Source organism: Oncorhynchus gorbuscha, unplaced genomic scaffold (assembly GCF_021184085.1).
Source record: "Oncorhynchus gorbuscha isolate QuinsamMale2020 ecotype Even-year unplaced genomic scaffold, OgorEven_v1.0 Un_scaffold_528, whole genome shotgun sequence".
NCBI classification, from domain to species: domain Eukaryota; kingdom Metazoa; phylum Chordata; class Actinopteri; order Salmoniformes; family Salmonidae; genus Oncorhynchus; species Oncorhynchus gorbuscha.
In genome coordinates this window covers 5,001-24,267 of record NW_025745353.1, presented here as the reverse complement: position 1 = coordinate 24,267, position 19,267 = coordinate 5,001, and the positions used below count along the sequence as shown (strand labels likewise).

The 19,267-nt window shown below is 48.2% G+C and overlaps 1 protein-coding gene across 1 annotated transcript in view; it reads left to right on the top strand.

The window, feature by feature from the left end:
- The window catches only part of LOC124018483 (proteasome adapter and scaffold protein ECM29-like), a gene marked incomplete at its 3' end in the record, with an annotated part of 30,864 nt that overhangs the window by 7,445 nt on the left and 4,152 nt on the right, over positions 1-19,267 (top strand). Inside the window, 21 exon segments of the mRNA XM_046333812.1 lie at positions 40-179; positions 615-693; positions 914-992; positions 995-1,032; positions 1,428-1,513; positions 3,617-3,692; positions 3,813-3,862; positions 4,530-4,596; positions 4,779-4,901; positions 6,935-7,038; positions 9,247-9,370; positions 9,503-9,583; positions 11,923-12,151; positions 12,702-12,793; positions 13,297-13,431; positions 14,530-14,701; positions 15,517-15,689; positions 16,041-16,142; positions 16,450-16,573; positions 17,506-17,651; positions 18,255-18,309. Coding sequence (XP_046189768.1) covers positions 40-179; positions 615-693; positions 914-992; positions 995-1,032; positions 1,428-1,513; positions 3,617-3,692; positions 3,813-3,862; positions 4,530-4,596; positions 4,779-4,901; positions 6,935-7,038; positions 9,247-9,370; positions 9,503-9,583; positions 11,923-12,151; positions 12,702-12,793; positions 13,297-13,431; positions 14,530-14,701; positions 15,517-15,689; positions 16,041-16,142; positions 16,450-16,573; positions 17,506-17,651; positions 18,255-18,309 — 2,275 coding nt within the window.

Sequence of the window (19,267 nt, the reverse complement as noted above, 5' to 3'; positions counted from 1 at the left end):
TACTGTGGTTGTGTGGTAATGATTACGTGTCTCTCCCAGTGTAAACTCGGCATAGTGAAGTTCATCGAGGCAGAACAGGTACCGGAGGTGGAGACGGTCATACACCTGGTGGTTGCCTCTAGCGACACAAGACACGGCGTTGCCACGGCCGCGGACCTGGAGCTCAAGAGCAAGCAGAGGTGGGTATCTATGGGACTATTCTACTATTATGGGATGGTGCAGTAAGGGTGCACCTCATTTACAACATGCTACAGGAGTTCGTTCTGGGGTTCCCCCGGGGAGTTCGTTCTGGGGTTCCCCCGGGGAGTTCGTTCTGGGGTTCCCCCGGGGAGTTCGTTCTGGGGTTCCCCCGGGGAGTTCGTTCTGGGGTTCCCCCGGGGGAGTTCGTTCTGGGGTTCCCCCGGGGGAGTTCGTTCTGGGGTTCCCCCGGGGGAGTTCGTTCTGGGGTTCCCCCGGGGGAGTTCGTTCTGGGGCTCCCCCGGGGGAGTTCGTTCTGGGGCTCCCCCGGGGGAGTTCGTTCTGGGGCTCCCCCGGGGGAGTTCGTTCTGGGGCTCCCCCGGGGGAGTTCGTTGATTTGTGATATGATGTAATGTGTTGTTGGGTTTGTTTTGCAGTATCATCGACTGGAACAACCCCCTGATCGTCAACAGGATGTACAAGGTCTACCTGGGAGACATCCCCCTCAAAACTAAGGTGTGGAAAGATTCACCTCCAACCTTCTGAATTCATTCAAACTTGGTCTTGAATTGGAACCACTTCCTGACAGGAAGTGGCATTGCTGAGACCGGAGGCAGAGATCTGTCCGGCACGGTCGCCACATCATCTTGATTGGTTGTATGTGTGTGTGAACAGTATCGCACTGTGTCAAACTGTTGGTCCAAATCATGTCCTGTTATGTGATGTTATGTCACAGGGGGCCAGTCTGAAGAGGGAGCTGAAACATGAGCCAGTCAGCACCAGAGTCAAGATGAAGATCCTACCACATCTCTTACGTTCCGCCTCGCGGCTGAGTGCTTCCCGGCCAACATACAGGTACTGCTGTAGTGTGTGTGTGTGTTCTCTAATACATCAACAGTTAACGTCCTGGAAATGTGTGTGTGTGTGTGTGTGTGTGTGTGCAAATCTTTTGAATGTCCTTCCGCTGTCTTTCTCTCAAAGAAACTTTCATCACCTGTCTATTTCCTGTCTATTTCCTGTCTCTCTCCTCCTCTTCTCTCTCCTCCTCTTCTCTCCTCTCTCTCCTCCTCTTCTCTCCTCTTCTCTCCTCTCTCTCCTCCTCTTCTCTCCTCTCTCTCCTCCTCTTCTCTCCTCTCTCTCCTCCTCTTCTCTCCTCTCTCCTCTCCTCTCTCCTCTCCTCTCTCCTCCTCTTCTCTCCTCTCTCCTCTCCTCTCTCCTCCTCTCCTCCTCTTCTCTCCTCCTCTCCCCAGGTGGTGTACGACGGTCTGTTTGGCGCCAACACCAACAACAAGCTGCTCTCTCTTACGCTTCAGTTTGTTCACCACATCTGTCAGGTGTAAGTACTGGTCCCGAGTCAGTTTCAACCCCACCCTTCCTTATAGAGACGGTTACTGGTCCCAAGTCAGTTTCATCCAACCCTTCCTTATAGAGACGGTTACTGTACTAAGGCTGCCTGTGTAAACGCAGCCTAAGAGCTGGCCCTAGATCAGTTTGTCTTCTCAGTTCACTGATACACAGAGAGAGATTGTCTTTAAGAGCTGGCCCTAGATCAGTTTTTTTATTGACTTAAACAATGTAAGCCTGTGCAACATTAACCCATTAAAACCAGTTCTGTAGCAATGAGGTTTGTGCAGTAAACTACAGGCCCAATACATTATCACCACATTCTGGCTTTGCTTGAATTCACCTGCCAATGCATTGCTGTTCCGGACGTTAAAATATATATATTTCAACATTTTGAGGTAGGCTATATGATCACACCGGTAATAGATCAATTGTTGTATTACTTGAGGCACAGCTGAGTGAGCTCCCCAGGCCCACTGGAGAGGAACAGTTTGTCCATTCAGACATTAAATGGAAACAGTTTGTCCATTCAGACATGAAATGGAAACAGTTTGTCCATTCAGACATGAAATGGAAACAGTTTGTCCATTCAGACATGAAATGGAAACAGTTTGTCCATTCAGACATGAAATGGAAACAGTTTGTCCATTCAGACACATGAAATGGAAACAGTTTGTCCATTCAGACACATGAAATGGAAACAGTTTGTCCATTCAGACACATGAAATGGAAACAGTTTGTCCATTCAGACACATGAAATGGAAACAGTTTGTCCATTCAGACATGAAATGGAAACAGTTTGTCCATTCAGACACATGAAATGGAAACAGTTTGTCCATTCAGACACATGAAATGGAAACAGTTTGTCCATTCAGACACATGAAATGGAAACAGTTTGTCCATTCAGACACATGAAATGGAAACAGTTTGTCCATTCAGACACATGAAATGGAAACAGTTTGTCCATTCAGACACATGAAATGGAAACAGTTTGTCCATTCAGACACATGAAATGGAAACAGTTTGTCCATTCAGACACATGAAATGGAAACAGTTTGCCTACCCGGCGCGCAGGGCAGCGGCTGAGTTGTCTGCACCGACCACCAACAGCCCGAGGCTAAGCTCAGTTGGTAGAGCATGGCGCTTGTAACGCCAGGCTAGTGGGTTCGATTCCCGGGACCACCCATACGTAGAATGTATGCACACATGACTGTAAGTCGCTTTGGATAAAAGCGTCTGCTAAATGGCATATATTTATATTATTATAATAAAATAAACACAATTAGGAACACAAGACTTTATCGCTGGGTTTTTTACAGAAATGTTTGGAGATCGACTAGTAATGCCTTGGAGATCGACTAGTAATGCCTTGGAGATCGACTAGTAATGCCTTGGAGATCGACTAGTAATGCCTCGGAGATCGACTAGTAATGCCTCGGAGATCGACTAGTAATGCCTCGGAGATCGGACTAGTAATGCCTCGGAGATCGGACTAGTAATGCCTCGGAGATCGGACTAGTAATGCCTCGGAGATCGGACTAGTAATGCCTCGGAGATCGGACTAGTAATGCCTCGGAGATCGGACTAGTAATGCCTCGGAGATCGGACTAGTAATGCCTCGGAGATCGGACTAGTAATGCCTCGGAGATCGGACTAGTAATGCCTCGGAGATCGGACTAGTAATGCCTCGGAGATCGGACTAGTAATGCCTCGGAGATCGGACTAGTAATGCCTCGGAGATCGGACTAGTAATGCCTCGGAGATCGGACTAGTAATGCCTCGGAGATCGGACTAGTAATGCCTCGGAGATCGGACTAGTAATGCCTCGGAGATCGGACTAGTAATGCCTCGGAGATCGGACTAGTAATGCCTCGAGATCGGACTAGTAATGCCTCGGAGATCGGACTAGAAATGCCTCGGAGATTTACTAGAAATGCCTCGGCGATCGACCGGTTGGTTGGTGACCAATAAGTTAGAAGTAAATGCGGTCATCAGTGTGTGTGTGTGTGTGTGTGTGTGTGCAGGCTTTTTGTTCCAGCCCAACACTAACCCACACTAAAGCCTCTCCTAACATGTTGTGTCTCCTCTCTGACAGATGTCCTGACACCAACAAACCACTGGGTCTGATGCTGCTGAATGGCCTCACCAAGCTCATCAACGAGTACAAGGAGGTAAAGCCAGCAATCAATTTGAATCTTGTTTCATCAACTACACATCGTAGCTATTCTCCTTTGCGTGTTCCTGGTAATAGAGCATGATGGGATATGTTGTTGTCTGGTTTGATTTGGCAGGATCCTAAGTTGCTGTGTATGGCCTACTCTGCTGTGGGGAAACTGTCCAGGTATTTACAGTAAAAATCTTGTCTATTTTAAAATGCGCTATGCCGAAATCGCTCCTCCGTTTCCTGTTTTCTAAAATTCAAACTGTTTGCCTAATCTTGGTTCCTGTGACAAAACAAACCTGTTGTACCGTAGAGAATCTCGAGTGTTGTAGTGTAGAGAATCTCGAGTGTTGTAGTGTAGAGAATCTCGAGTGTTGTAGCGTAGAGAATCTCGAGTGTTGTAGCGTAGAGAATCTCGAGTGTTGTAGCGTAGAGAATCTCGAGTGTTGTAGCGTAGAGAATCTCGAGTGTTGTACCATCTAAAACGCTGTGAAATATCTTCTCCATAAACCCCAAAACAATATTGTATTTTCAGCTGTTGTGAAGCTGGTGTACAAAACCGAAAGCAAAATAACTAAACTTAAGAACGAGAAGCATAGAAATAGTGCACATAGAATAGATCTACCGCTTGTTCTCATGGCTTTCAATGAGAACCACATTATCTGTAACACACGTTTCTATGTGAATTTGGTCAGTTTACACCCCCCCCCAAAGCTACACATTGGAGCTTTAACAACCAATAGTCTGTGTCTTGATGATGATGATGAGGTGATGATGATGATGATGAGGTGATGATGATGATGATGAGCTGATGTGATTAGTGAGGGGATGTTTCCTCTTTTCTCAGCCGGATGCCCCAACTCTTCACCAAAGATATCGCTCTGGTCCAGCAATTCTTTGAGGCCATGTGCAAGGTAGGTGTTCCTGCATCAAGACAATGCTATTTGAACACACTATTTACCTACATTATTTATTTATTTATATATATATTAGACAAGACACAAAGGCCTCCAAAACATAATTCAAGGTTTATGGCAGCGGCCATTTCATATATTCTAACCGTCCTCCTGCCCCGTCTGACTGTGTGTGTATACAGGAGGAGCCTGATGTCCGTCTAGCCATCCAGGAGGCTCTGTCTATGATGGTGGGAGCCTACGCTAACCTACAGGGGGCGCTACTGAACCTGATGGAAGCCCTGGTGGCAGCCTACATGGGCAAGGTAACAGTAGATATAGCACGCTAACCTACAGGAAGCAGTACTCAACCGGATGGAAGCTCTGGTTTCTCCTATAACACGCTAACCTACAGGAAGCAGTACTCAACCGGATGGAAGCTCTGGTTTCTCCTATGACACGCTAACCTACAGGAAGCAGTACTCAACCGGATGGAAGCTCTGGTTTCTCCTATGACACGCTAACCTACAGGAAGCAGTACTCAACCGGATGGAAGCTCTGGTTTCTCCTATAACACGCTAACCTACAGGAAGCAGTACTCAACCGGATGGAAGCTCTGGTTTCTCCTATGACACGCTAACCTACAGGGGCCGTTTCTCCTATGACACGCTAACCTACAGGGGGCCGTTTCTCCTATGACACGCTAACCTACAGGGGGCCGTTTCTCCTATGACACGCTAACCTACAGGGGGCCGTTTCTCCTATGACACGTTAACCTACAGGGGGCCGTTTCTCCTATGACACGTTAACCTACAGGGGGCCGTTTCTCCTATGACACGCTAACCTACAGGGGGCCGTTTCTCCTATGACACGCTAACCTACAGGGGGCCGTTTCTCCTATGACACGCTAACCTACAGGGGGCCGTTTCTCCTATGACACGTTAACCTACAGGGGGCCGTTTCTCCTATGACACGTTAACCTACAGGGGGCAGTTTCTCCTATGACACGTTAACCTACAGGGGGCCGTTTCTCCTATGACACGCTAACCTACAGGGGGCCGTTTCTCCTATGACACGCTAACCTACAGGGGGCCGTTTCTCCTATGACACGCTAACCTACAGGAAGCAGTACTCAACCGGATGGAAGCTCTGGTTTCTCCTATGACGGGGGTAGGCAACTAGATTCAGCCGCGAGACGATTCTTGTCGGAGAGGATGATCAGGGGGCAGGAACTTAATTGCAGTAATTTGTAAAAGGCTAATTGAACACAACTAAGACTAAAAAATAATTTCATACCTTTATTACATTGAGACACCATATATCTCTTTTTTTTGTTCTTTATAGATGGGAATACTTAAACAGATTTCCTAAACTAAACCCTGCTGCCAATTCTTCATGTCTTGTTTTGCTCTGGTTCTTGTTCCTTTGGGGGGCTCCAACATAAACCACCACGGTCCACCTGTTTCTGACCCCTGTCCTATGATCTCTCTATGATTTTCTATATGAAATATTACTAGTTCTACAAGCTAGGATGTAGAAGAAACATGTGATTTAATTTACCAGGAATATATGGCGCGTGTTTTATATTGTGTCGTCATTGTAGGGAATACTGTTGTCAGAATGTCACTGTTGTCCAAGTGTTCCAGAATGTCACTGTTGTCCAAGTGTTCCAGAATGTCACTGTTGTCCAAGTGTTCCAGAATGTCACTGTTGTCCAAGTGTTCCAGAATGTCACTGTTGTCCAAGTGTTCCAGAATGTCACTGTTGTCCAAGTGTTCCAGAATGTCACTGTTGTCCAAGTGTGTCAGAATGTCACTGTTGTCCAAGTGTGTCAGAATGTCACTGTTGTCCAAGTGTGTCAGAATGTCACTGTTGTCCAAGTGTGTCAGAATGTCACTGTTGTCCAAGTGTGTCAGAATGTCACTGTTGTCCAAGTGTGTCAGAATGTCACTGTTGTCCAAGTGTGTCAGAATGTCACTGTTGTCCAAGTGTGTCAGAATGTCACTGTTGTCCAAGTGTGTCAGAATGTCACTGTTGTCCAAGTGTGTCAGAATGTCACTGTTGTCCAAGTGTGTCAGAATGTCACTGTTGTCCAAGTGTGTCAGAATGTCACTGTTGTCCAAGTGTGTCAGAATGTCACTGTTGTCCAAGTGTGTCAGAATGTCACTGTTGTCCAAGTGTGTCAGAATGTCACTGTTGTCCAAGTGTGTCAGAATGTCACTGTTGTCCAAGTGTGTCAGAATGTCACTGTTGTCCAAGTGTGTCAGAAGAAATCTAGATAATTTAAGTTGGAGTATTGCTTTCTGATTGGTCAGTCAAAGTTCTGAATATTGTGTTCTTCTGTGTTGTGATTGGTCAGCCTGAAGTGCAGGTGCGTCAGGTGGCAATGAAGTACGCCAGCACGGTATTCGCTCCTGATCACGTGCCCTCCAGATACTTGCTCCTATTGGCTGCCGGGGACCCGTAAGTCTCAACATTTACATTTACATTTAAGTCATTTAGCACACTAGATGCGCGCACACACACACTGAGAAAAAACATATAGGAAGTCTGTTATTATAGGAGAGAGGCCCAGAGTCCTGACCTCAGTGTCTATATGGTGTGTTATTATAGGAGAGAGGCCCAGTGTCCTGACCTCAGTGTCTCTATGGTGTGTTATTATAGGAGAGAGGCCCAGTGTCCTGACCTCAGTGTCTCTATGGTGTGTTATTATAGGAGAGAGGTCCAGTGTCTCTATGGTGTGTTATTATAGGATTATATTATATGGTGTGTTTATTATAGGAGAGAGGCCCAGTGTCCTGACCTCAGTGTCTCTATGGTGTGTTATTATAGGAGAGAGGTCCAGTGTCTCTATGGTGTGTTATTATAGGATTATATTATATGGTGTGTTTATTATAGGAGAGAGGCCCAGTGTCCTGACCTCAGTGTCTCTATGGTGTGTTATTATAGGAGAGAGGTCCAGTGTCTCTATGGTGTGTTATTATAGGATTATATTATATGGTGTGTTTATTATAGGAGAGAGGCCCAGTGTCTCTATGGTGTGTTATTATAGGAGAGAGGTCCAGTGTCTCTATGGTGTGTTATTATAGGATTATATTATATGGTGTGTTTATTATAGGAGAGAGGCCCAGTGTCTCTATGGTGTGTTATTATAGGAGAGAGGCCCAGTGTCTCTATGGTGTGTTATTATAGGAGAGAGGCCCAGTGTCTCCATAGTGTGTTATTACAGGATTATATTATATGGTGTGTTTATTATAGGAGAGAGGCCCAGTGTCTCCATAGTGTGTTATTACAGGATTATATTATATGGTGTGTTATTATAGGAGAGAGGCCCAGTGTCTCTATGGTGTGTTATTATAGGAGAGAGGCCCAGTGTCTCTATTGTGTGTTATTATAGGAGAGAGGCCCAGTGTCTCTATGGTGTGTTATTATAGGAGAGAGGCCCAGTGTCTCTATGGTGTGTTATTATAGGAGAGAGGTCCAGTGTCTCTATGGTGTGTTATTACAGGAGAGAGGCCCAGTGTCTCTATGGTGTGTTATTATAGGAGAGAGGCCCAGTGTCTCCATAGTGTGTTATTACAGGAGAGAGGCCCAGAGTGTCCTGACCTCAGTGTCTCTATGGTGTGTTTATTATAGGAGAGAGGCCCAGTGTCTCTATTGTGTGTTATTATAGGAGAGAGGCCCAGTGTCTCTATGGTGTGTTATTATAGGAGAGAGGCCCAGTGTCTCTATGGTGTGTTATTATAGGAGAGAGGTCCAGTGTCTCTATGGTGTGTTATTACAGGAGAGAGGCCCAGTGTCTCTATGGTGTGTTATTATAGGAGAGAGGCCCAGTGTCTCCATAGTGTGTTATTACAGGAGAGAGGCCCAGAGTGTCCTGACCTCAGTGTCTATATGGTGTGTTATTATAGGAGAGAGGCCCAGAGTCCTGACCTCAGTGTCTCTATGGTGTGTTTATTATAGGAGAGAGGCCCAGTGTCTCCATAGTGTGTTTATTATAGGATTATATTATATGGTGTGTTATTACAGGAGAGAGGCCCAGTGTCTCCATAGTGTGTTATTATAGGAGAGAGGCCCAGTGTCTCCATAGTGTGTTTATTATAGGATTATATTATATGGTGTGTTTATTACAGGAGAGAGGCCCAGTGTCCTGACCTCAGTGTCTCTATGGTGTGTTTATTATAGGATTATATTATATGGTGTGTTTATTACAGGAGAGAGGCCCAGTGTCTCCATAGTGTGTTATTATAGGATTATATTATGTTATTACAGGAGAGAGGCCCAGTGTCTCTATGGTGTGTTATTACAGGAGAGAGGCCCAGTGTCTCTATGGTGTGTTATTATAGGAGAGAGGCCCAGTGTCTCCATAGTGTGTTATTATAGGATTATATTATATGGTGTGTTATTACAGGAGAGAGGCCCAGTGTCTCCATAGTGTGTTATTATAGGATTATATTATATGGTGTGTTATTACAGGAGAGAGGCCCAGTGTCTCCATAGTGTGTTATTATAGGATTATATTATATGGTGTGTTATTACAGGAGAGAGGCCCAGTGTCTCCATAGTGTGTTATTATAGGATTATATTATATGGTGTGTTATTACAGGAGAGAGGCCCAGTGTCTCCATAGTGTGTTATTATAGGATTATATTATATGGTGTGTTATTATAGGAGAGAAGAGGTGTGCAGCGAGGCCCAGCGTGTCCTGAGGGCTCTGCCTGCTAAGAACTCGGAGAAAGAGGGCCGTAAACCCATGCCCTCATTCCCTGACATGGTGGCCTACATCCAGGAGAAGGTGAGAGCGTAACCCCCCTCCCCCTCCCTTGTCCCAGATCGAGCCCAGATCATTTACTCTCTAGGTAATGTAGAGGTACAGGTGTGTCAGCATTAGGTCTTCACAGCCCTGTTGATCTGGTCTGTTCTTTAGGCTGCTCAGAGGATGAAGACGCCGGCTAAATACACCGTGGGGACGCACACGCTCCCCTTCAACCCTTCTGCGTTTGGAGAGGTAAGACATTTACATTTACATTTACATTTAAGTCATTTAGCAGACGCTCTTATCCAGAGCGACTTACAAATTGGTGCGTTCACCTTATGACATCCAGTGGAGCAGCCACTTTACAATAGTGCATCTAAATCTTTTAAGGGGGGGGGTGAGAAGGATTACTTTATCCTATCCTAGGTATTCCTTAAAGAGGTGGGGTTTCAGGTGTCTCCGGAAGGTGGTGATTGAGTCCGCTGTCCTGGCGTCGTGAGGGAGTTTGTTCCACCATTGGGGGGCCAGAGCAGCGAACAGTTTTGACTGGGCTGAGCGGGAACTGTACTTCCTCAGTGGTAGGGAGGCGAGCAGGCCAGAGGTGGATGAACGCAGTGCCCTTGTTTGGGTGTAGGGCCTGATCAGAGCCTGGAGGTACTGAGGTGCCGTTCCCCTCACAGCTCCGTAGGCAAGCACCTTGGTCTTGTAGCGGATGCGAGCTTCAACTGGAAGCCAGTGGAGAGAGCGGAGGAGCGGGGTGACGTGAGAGAACTTGGGAAGGTTGAACACCAGACGGGCTGCGGCGTTCTGGATGAGTTGTAGGGGTTTAATGGCACAGGCAGGGAGCCCAGCCAACAGCGAGTTGCAGTAATCCAGACGGGAGACGACAAGTGCCTGGATTAGGACCTGCGCCGCTTCCTGTGTGAGGCAGGGTCGTACTCTGCGGATGTTGTAGAGCATGAACCTACAGGAACGGGCCACCGCCTTGATGTTAGTTGAGAATGACAGGGTGTTGTCCAGGATCACGCCAAGGTTCTTAGCGCTCTGGGAGGAGGACACAATGGAGTTGTCAACCGTGATGGCGAGATCATGGAACGGGCAGTCCTTCCCCGGGAGGAAGAGCAGCTCCGTCTTGCCGAGGTTCAGCTTGAGGTGGTGATCCGTCATCCACACTGATATGTCTGCCAGACATGCAGAGATGCGATTCGCCACCTCAGGAGGATGTCTTAGACAAACCAATTCAACTACATGACCCTGACCCCTGACCCTAACCCTGACCCTAACCCTAACCCTTCTGCGTTTGGAGAGGTAAGACAAACCAATTCAACTACATACCCCTGACCCTAACCCTAACCCTAACCCTTCTGCGTTTGGAGAGGTAAGACAAACCAATTAAACTACATGACCCTAACCCCTGACCCTAACCCTAACCCTTCTGCGTTTGGAGAGGTAAGACAAACTAATTCAACTACATGACCCTAACCCCTGACCCTAACCCTAACCCTTCTGCGTTTGGAGAGGTAAGACAAACTAATTCAACTACATGACCCTAACCCCTGACCCTAACCCTTCTGCGTTTGGAGAGGTAAGACAAACCAATTCAACTACATGACCCTAACCCCTGACCCTAACCCTGACCCTAACCCAAACCCTTCTGCGTTTGGAGAGGTAAGACAAACCAATTCAACTACATGACCCTAACCCCTGACCCTAACCCTGACCCTAACCCAAACCCTTCTGCGTTTGGAGAGGTAAGACAAACCAATTCAACTACATGACCCTAACCCCTGACCCTAACCCTAACCCTAGCCCTTCTGCGTGTGTGGCGAGGTAAGACAAACCAATTCAACTACATGACCCTGACCCTAACCCTGACCCTTCTGCGTGTGTGGCGAGGTAAGACAAACTAATTCAACTACATAACCCTGACCCTAACCCCTAAGACAAACTAATTCAACTACATAGTTGTATGAACGTCCAAATCAAATGTATTTATAAAGCCCTTCGTACATCAGATGATATCTCAAAGTGCTGTACAGAAACTCAGCCTAAAACCCCAAACAGCAAGCAATGCAGGTGTAGAAGCACGGTGGCTAGGAAAAACTCCCTAGAAAGGCCAAAACCTAGGAAGAAACCAAGAGAGGAACCAGGCTATGTGGGGTGGGCCAGTCCTCTTCTGGCTGTACTGGGTAGAGAGGAACCAGGCTCTGAGGGGTGGGCCAGTCCTCTTCTGGCTGTACTGGGTAGAGAGGAACCAGGGTCTGAGGGGTAGCCAGTCCTCTTCTGGCTGTACTGGGTAGAGAGGAACCAGGCTCTGAGGGGTGGCCAGTCCTCTTCTGGCTGTACTGGGTAGAGAGGAACCAGGCTATGAGGGGTGGCCAGTCCTCTTCTGGCTGTACTGGGTAGAGAGGAACCAGGCTATGTGTCCATGCTGTTTATGGCCAAACCACAAAACAATTGAAGAGGGAAGTTTTAAAGAATGAAACGAAACACGGGGAAAAAACGATGGGGGCTGCAGATTTTTACCTTTCCTCACTTCCTGTTAATAGACACGACTTCCTTTTCTAACCCCCCGGGGTTCCTGTCTCCAGATCGTGCTGTACCTGCGGATGTGTCTGGCCCACAGTGCCGGGGCCACGCCCGTCTCTAAGAGCCTGGCGGACATGCAGGACGACGCGCCTGCCATCGGACGCTACACGCTCGCCCTGCTCTCCAACGAACCCCTGACCTCCCCGTCCTCCACTGGAACCAAGGGGGCAGAGGTCAACCCTGTGCAGGTCTACATGGAGCTACTGCAGCAGCTGCTGTCTGCTGTAGGAGGTGAGTGATGTGATGCCTTTCTTTTTTTCTTTGTTTCATTCTCTTGTCTCCTCGTCTCCAAATACTCACGTGTTTACAGGCCTGGGAAACAAAATGGTATGCTCCGTTTCATCGTTGTTGATATTGGATTCCAGGCTAGTAAATGCGTTATTCATACCTGTAAAAGATACCATGGAATGCTAATTGACGCTACTTACGGAACATATTCATTGGAATGCTAATGCTACGCTAATTGACGCTATGTACTATATACTACTCCAGATATAGTACCTTGATATGCTACATGCTAGGCCAATGCTAAGAAATGCTAGTCGACGCTAACGCTAGTCAATGCTACTACTGTACAATATACGTCGGTATGCTGCATGCTACGCTAATACTCCACGTGTTTACAGGCCTGGGATCCAAAATGGTACGCTCCGTTTCACCGTTGTTGATATTGTGAAGTGAGCATATCTGTTTGGGATTACAGGCTAGTAAATACATCAAAATGTATAGCTACATTGTATGTTTTAAAAAAAAGAATTTATTCTTGATTTTATTTTGATAGGAGTCCCTGTGATGTACTGTCTTCTGGAGGTGGTGTCTGTCTGTCCTGACAACCTGGCTCCCATGTTTATCCACAAGATCGACTGGATCAAGGTAAAAATCATGCTGCGTGCATTGCTAATTGATGCTACTACTGTAAATGATACCTAGGTATGCTAATTGACGCTACTTATGTAAAATATTAATTGGAATGTTGATCAATGCTAATGCTACGCTAAACGACGCAATGTAATATACTACTCAGATATATTACCTTGATATGCTACATGCTAGGCCAATGCTAAGAAATGCTAGTCAATGCTACTACTGTAAATTTTATGTTGGTATGCTGCATGCTACGCTAACGCTAACCGATGCTACATCTGTAAAGGATACGTCGGTATGCTTCATGCTACACTAACGCTAACTGATACTACATCTGTAAAGGATACGTCGGTATGCTTCATGCTACGCTAACGCTAACCGATGCTACATCTGTAAAGGATACGTCGGTATGCTTCATGCTACGCTAACGCTAACCGATGCTACACCTGTAAAGGATACGTCGGTATGCTTCATGCTACGCTAACGCTAATACTACATTTCCCCTTCCGCAGAGTCTAATGAACACCAACAAGGAGGACCTAAGGGAGCTAGCAGCTCAGCTCTACGCTGTGGTGGTGTCCACCATGTCAGGAAACGAGCTGAAGACTGCCGTTCAGACACTCATCAAGATCACTAAAGATACACACGTAGGTAGCCCCTCCCCCTCCATGTAGGTAGCCCCTCCCCCTCCATGTAGGTAGCCCCTCCCCCTCCATGTAGGTAGCCCCTCCCCCTCCATGTAGGTAGCCCCTCCCCTCCATGTAGGTAGCCCCTCCCCCTCCATGTAGGTAGCCCCTCCCCCCATCCATGTAGGTAGCCCCTCCCCCTCCATGTAGGTAGCCCCTCCCCCTCCATGTAGGTAGCCCCTCCCCCTCCATGTAGGTAGCCCCTCCCCCTCCATGTAGGTAGCCCCTCCCCCTCCATGTAGGTAGCCCCTCCCCCTCCATGTAGGTAGCCCCTCCCCCTCCATGTAGGTAGCCCCTCCCCCTCCATGTAGGTAGCCCCTCCCCTCCATGTAGGTAGCCCCTCCCCTCCATGTAGGTAGCCCCTCCCCCTCCATGTAGGTAGCCCCTCCCCTCCATGTAGGTAGCCCCTCCCCCTCCATGTAGGTAGCCCCTCCCCTCCATGTAGGTAGCCCCTCCCCCTCCATGTAGGTAGCCCCTCCCCCTCCATGTAGGTAGCCCCTCCCCTCCATGTAGGTAGCCCCTCCCCCTCCATGTAGGTAGCCCCTCCCCTCCATGTAGGTAGCCCCTCCCCCTCCATGTAGGTAGCCCCTCCCCCTCCATGTAGGTAGCCCCTCCCCCTCCATGTAGGTAGCCCCTCCATGTAGGTAGCCCCTCCATGTAGGTAGCCCCTCCATGTAGGTAGCCCCTCCATGTAGGTAGCCCCTCCATGTAGGTAGCCCCTCCATGTAGGTAGCCCCTCCATGTAGGTAGCCCCTCCATGTAGGTAGCCCCTCCATGTAGGTAGCCCCTCCATGTAGGTAGCCCCTCCATGTAGGTAGCCCCTCCATGTAGGTAGCCCCTCCATGTAGGTAGCCCCTCCCTCCTGTAGATGCACACGTATGTAGGCCAAGGAGTGAAATGTTTAATTTCACATATTTGCTGCACATAATAGGACTCAGTTTTTCCTGGTCTCAAAATGTGTTTTTATACGGTAATTTTGAATATAATGTACTGAAGCAAAAGTTGTCCCAGTTTCACTGAGCTGAAAGTAAAACCTGTATTCCCTGTTGGAAACTGCAGAGCCCCGAGACCCAGCACGGAGCCATCATGGCGCTGGGCTACATGGTGGCCAGGTACATGAGCAAGAGGAAGTCCTTCGCTAACGGAGACTCCGCCCTCATCCGGGAACAGAGGATGAACGACACGCCCAAGGAGGACGAGGAGCTGGTCGCTATAGCAACCAAAGCCATCGGTAGGTGACGGTCACCGTTTAAAAAAAAAAAAAAATTCAGATATTTACAGTTTTATGCTAATTCACATTGTTACAAGAAATGAAATATATTTGTGGAAAGAACACGGTTTAAGGAAGAAAGGTGTAGTCTGCATTAATTAAAAGAGAACCTTTCGATCCAATGTTGTGTTTCCAGGTTGGTTCATCAAATCAAATGTATTTATAAAGCCCTTCGTACATCAGCTGATATCTCAAAGTGCTGTACAGAAACCCAGCCTAAAACCCCAAACAGCAAGCAATGCAGGTGTAGAAGCACTGTGGCTAGGAAAAACTCCCTAGAAAGGCCAAAACCTAGGAAGAAACCTAGAGGAACCAGGCTATGTGGGGTGGCCAGTCCTCTTCTGGCTGTGCCGGGTAGAGATTATAACAGAACATGACCAAGATGTTCAAATGTTCATAAATGACCAGCATGGTCGAATAATAACAAGGCAGAACAGTTGAAACTGGAGCAGCAGCATGGCCAGGTGGACTGGGGACAGCAAGGAGTCATCATGTCAGGTAGTCCTGGGGCATGGTCCTAGGGCTCAGGTCCTCCGAGAGAGAGAAAGAAAGGAGAGAATTAGAGAACGCACACTTAGATTCACACAGGACACCGAATAGGACAGGAGAAGTACTCCAGATATAACAAACTGACCCTAGCCCCCCGACACATAAACTACTGCAGCATAAATACTAGAGGCTGAGACAGGAGGGGTCAGGAGACACTGTGGCCCCATCCGAGGACACCCCCGGACAGGGCCAACAGGTTCATGTTGTGTGTGTGTGTGTGTTCCTAGGCTCTTTCCTAGACAGTGGTTCCCCTCTGCTGGCTGTCGCTGCCTGTACGGCCCTCGGGGAGATCGGGAGGAACGGGCCTCTGCTCATCCCTTCAGAAGGAGAGGGATTCACCAAACTAGCAGTGGTGGAGAAGATGCTGGCTCGCATCCCCTCTGGGAAAGAGACCCTCAAGGTAACCATGGATACGGGTGGTCTCTGTCTGTCCAGATGATGGCTCGCATCCCCTCTGGGAAAGAGACCCTCAAGGTAACCATGGATACGGGTGGTCTCTGTCTGTCCAGATGATGGCTCGCATCCCCTCTGGGAAAGAGACCCTCAAGGTAACCATGGATACGGGTGGTCTCTGTCTGTCCAGATGAAGGAGAGCAGCCATCCAGACTGTTAGGTAGACGGGTGTAGTTAATAGTTAGATGTATTCATGTGGTCTCTGTCTGTCCAGATGAAGGAGAGCAGCCATCCAGACTGTTAGGTAGACAGGTGTAGTTAATAGTTAGATGTATTCATGTGGTCTCTGTCTGTCCAGATGAAGGAGAGAGCCATCCAGACTCTGGGTTATCTACCAGTGGGAGATGGAGACTTTGCCCACCAGAAGAAGCTGCTGCAGGGGCTCATGGACTCTGTGGAGGTAAGGGGACTGGCTCTCATCTCATGGAGCCTTTTAAGACCTTTATGAAGCATCATAAGGCTTCATAGGACCTTCATAAAGCTTCATAGGACCTTTGAAGCTTCATAAGACACTCGGAAAGCTTCATAATAACTAAATTAAGCATCATAAGACATTCATAAAGCTTCATAGGACCTTGTTTATCATGCAGAAAGAACTGACACGATGAGAAGATAATTTAACCCTTCCCACCTCTTTCTCCCCCTCTGTTTCTCTTTCTCTTCTCCTCTCTCTCTGTCTCCCTCTCACCCCCCCCTCTGTCTCCCAGGCCAAACAGGTAGAACTACAGTTTACAGTAGGTGAGGCCATCACCAGTGCTGCTATAGGGACCAGTTCTGGAGCTGCCAGGGACCCCTGGACCTGTACTGAGGAACAATACAGTCCCCCAGACAGTAAGACTACACACAGTGGTTCAATCCCTCAATCCACAGTGGTTCAATCCACAGTGGTTCAATCCCTCAATCCACAGTGGTTCAATCCACAGTGGTTCAATCCACAGTGGTTCAATCCACAGTGGTTCAATCCACAGTGGTTCAATCCACAGTGGTTCAATCCACAGTGGTTCAATCCACAGTGGTTCAATCCACAGTGGTTCAATCCACAGTGGTTCAATCCACAGTGGTTCAATCCACAGTGGTTCAATCCACAGTGGTTCAATCCACAGTGGTTCAATCCACAGTGGTTCAATCCACAGTGGTTCAATCCACAGTGGTTCAATCCACAGTGGTTCAATCCACAGTGGTTCAATCCACAGTGGTTCAATCCACAGTGGTTCAATCCACAGTGGTTCAATCCACAGTGGTTCAATCCACAGTGGTTCAATCCACAGTGGTTCAATCCACAGTGGTTCAATCCACAGTGGTTCAATCCACAGTGGTTCAATCCACAGTGGTTCAATCCCTCAATCCACAGTGGTTCAACCCACAGTGGTTCAATCCCTCAATCCACAGTGGTTCAACCCAGTGGTTCAATCCCTCAATCCACAGTGGTTCAATCCCTCAATCCACAGTGGTTCAATCCACAGTGGTTCAATCCAGTGGTTCAATCCCTCAATCCACAGTGGTTCAATACAGTGGTTCAATCCCTCAATCCACAGTGGTTCAATCCCTCAATCCACAGTGGTTCAATCCAGTGGTTCAATCCACAGTGGTTCAATCCACAGTGGTTCAACCCAGTGGTTCAATCCCTCAATCCACAGTGGTTCAATCCCTCCTGTGGTGTGAAACCCAGCTCTGACTGATTCGGTTCTTGTCTTTGTAATGCGTTTTCTATTGGTTGTTTTTTTTACTGTCGTAACTGTCCAATCCTCTTGTTTCCCTGTCAGATGTAGAGAGTAACGATGTGGTTCCGTGGGTGCTGAACTCTATCCTGGCTAAGTACATCCCAAGTCAAAACCCCCACGTCAGACAGGCTGCCTGTATATGGCTGCTCTCTCTGGTGAAGAAGCTGCACCAGCACAAAGAGATCAGGGTACGGACACTGGGGGTTAGGGGTCGGGGGTCAAGAAGCTGCACCAGCACAAAGAGATCAGGGTACGGACACTAGGGGTTAGGGGTCGGGGGTCAAGAAGCTGCACCAGCGCAAAGAGATCAGGGTACAGATTGACTGGCTGGGGGTCAGGGGTTAGGGGTCAGGGCTGGGGGTCAAGAAGCTGCACCAGCACAAAGAGATCAGGGTACAGTATGACTGGCTGGGGGTCAGGGGTTAGGGCTGGGGGGTCAAGAAGCTGCACCAGCACAAAGATCAGGGTACAGATTGACTGGCTGGGGGTCAGGGGTCAGGGCTGGGGGGTCAAGAAGCTGCTCCAGCACAAAGATATCAGGGTACGGTATGACTGGCTGGGGGTCAGGGGTTAGGGCTGGGGGGGTCAAGAAGCTGCTCCAGCACAAAGAGATCAGGGTACAGTATGACTGGCTGGGGGTCAGGGGTCAAGGGCTCAGACTTGGTTGAAAGGTCAAGAGTTGGGGGGGGTAAAATGTCAAGTCTGAGATCCAAGATCACGGAGGAAAGTGATGGAGAACTAAACTCCTTGTGAGTTATTGACGCTCTTGAACTTTTTGTCTCGTCTTCCAGTCTCACCTGAAGGAGATCCAGACGGCGTTCATCTCCATCCTGTCAGACCCTGATGGTGAGTCAACGACTCCATGATCACTCAGACCACAAGAATAAGCTCAATGACTGATGGGAAGAATGGGGGGGGTAACGCAGTGGATCATAGGACTGATGGGGGTAGAATGGGGGTAACACAGTGGATCATGGGGGTAGAATGGGGTAACACAGTGGATCGTAGGACTGATGGGGGTAACACAGTGGATCATAGGACTGATGGGGGTAGAATGGGGGTAACACAGTGGATCATAGGACTGATGGGGGTAACACAGTGGATCGTAGGACTGATGGGGGTAGAATGGGGGTAACACAGTGGATCATAGGACTGATGGGGGTAACACAGTGGATCATAGGACTGATGGGGGTAACACAGTGGATCATAGGACTGATGGGGGTAACACAGTGGATCATAGGACTGATGGGGGTAGAATGGGGGTAACTCAGTGGATCATAGGACTGATGGGGGTAGAATGGGGGTAACACAGTGGATCATAGGACCGATGGGGGTAGAATGGGGGTAACTCAGTGGATCATAGGACTGATGGGGGTAGAATGGGGGTAACTCAGTGCATCATAGGACTGATGGGGGTAACACAGTGCATCATAGGACTGATGGGGGTAACACAGTGGATCATAGGACTGATGGGGGTAGAATGGGGGTAACTCAGTGGATCATAGGACTGATGGGGGTAGAATGGGGGTAACACAGTGGATCATAGGACTGATGGGGGTAGAATGGGGGTAACACAGTGGATCATTGGTAGAGCATGGCGCTTGTAACGCCAGGGTAGTGGGTTCGATTCCCGGGACCACCCATACGTAGAATGTATGCACACATGACTGTAAGTCGCTTTGGATAAAAGCGTCTGCTAAATGGCATATATATATATATATATGATGGGGGTAGAATGGGGGTAACACAGTGGATCGTAGGACTAATGTGTGTAGAATGGGGTAACACAGACTACCCTGATTCC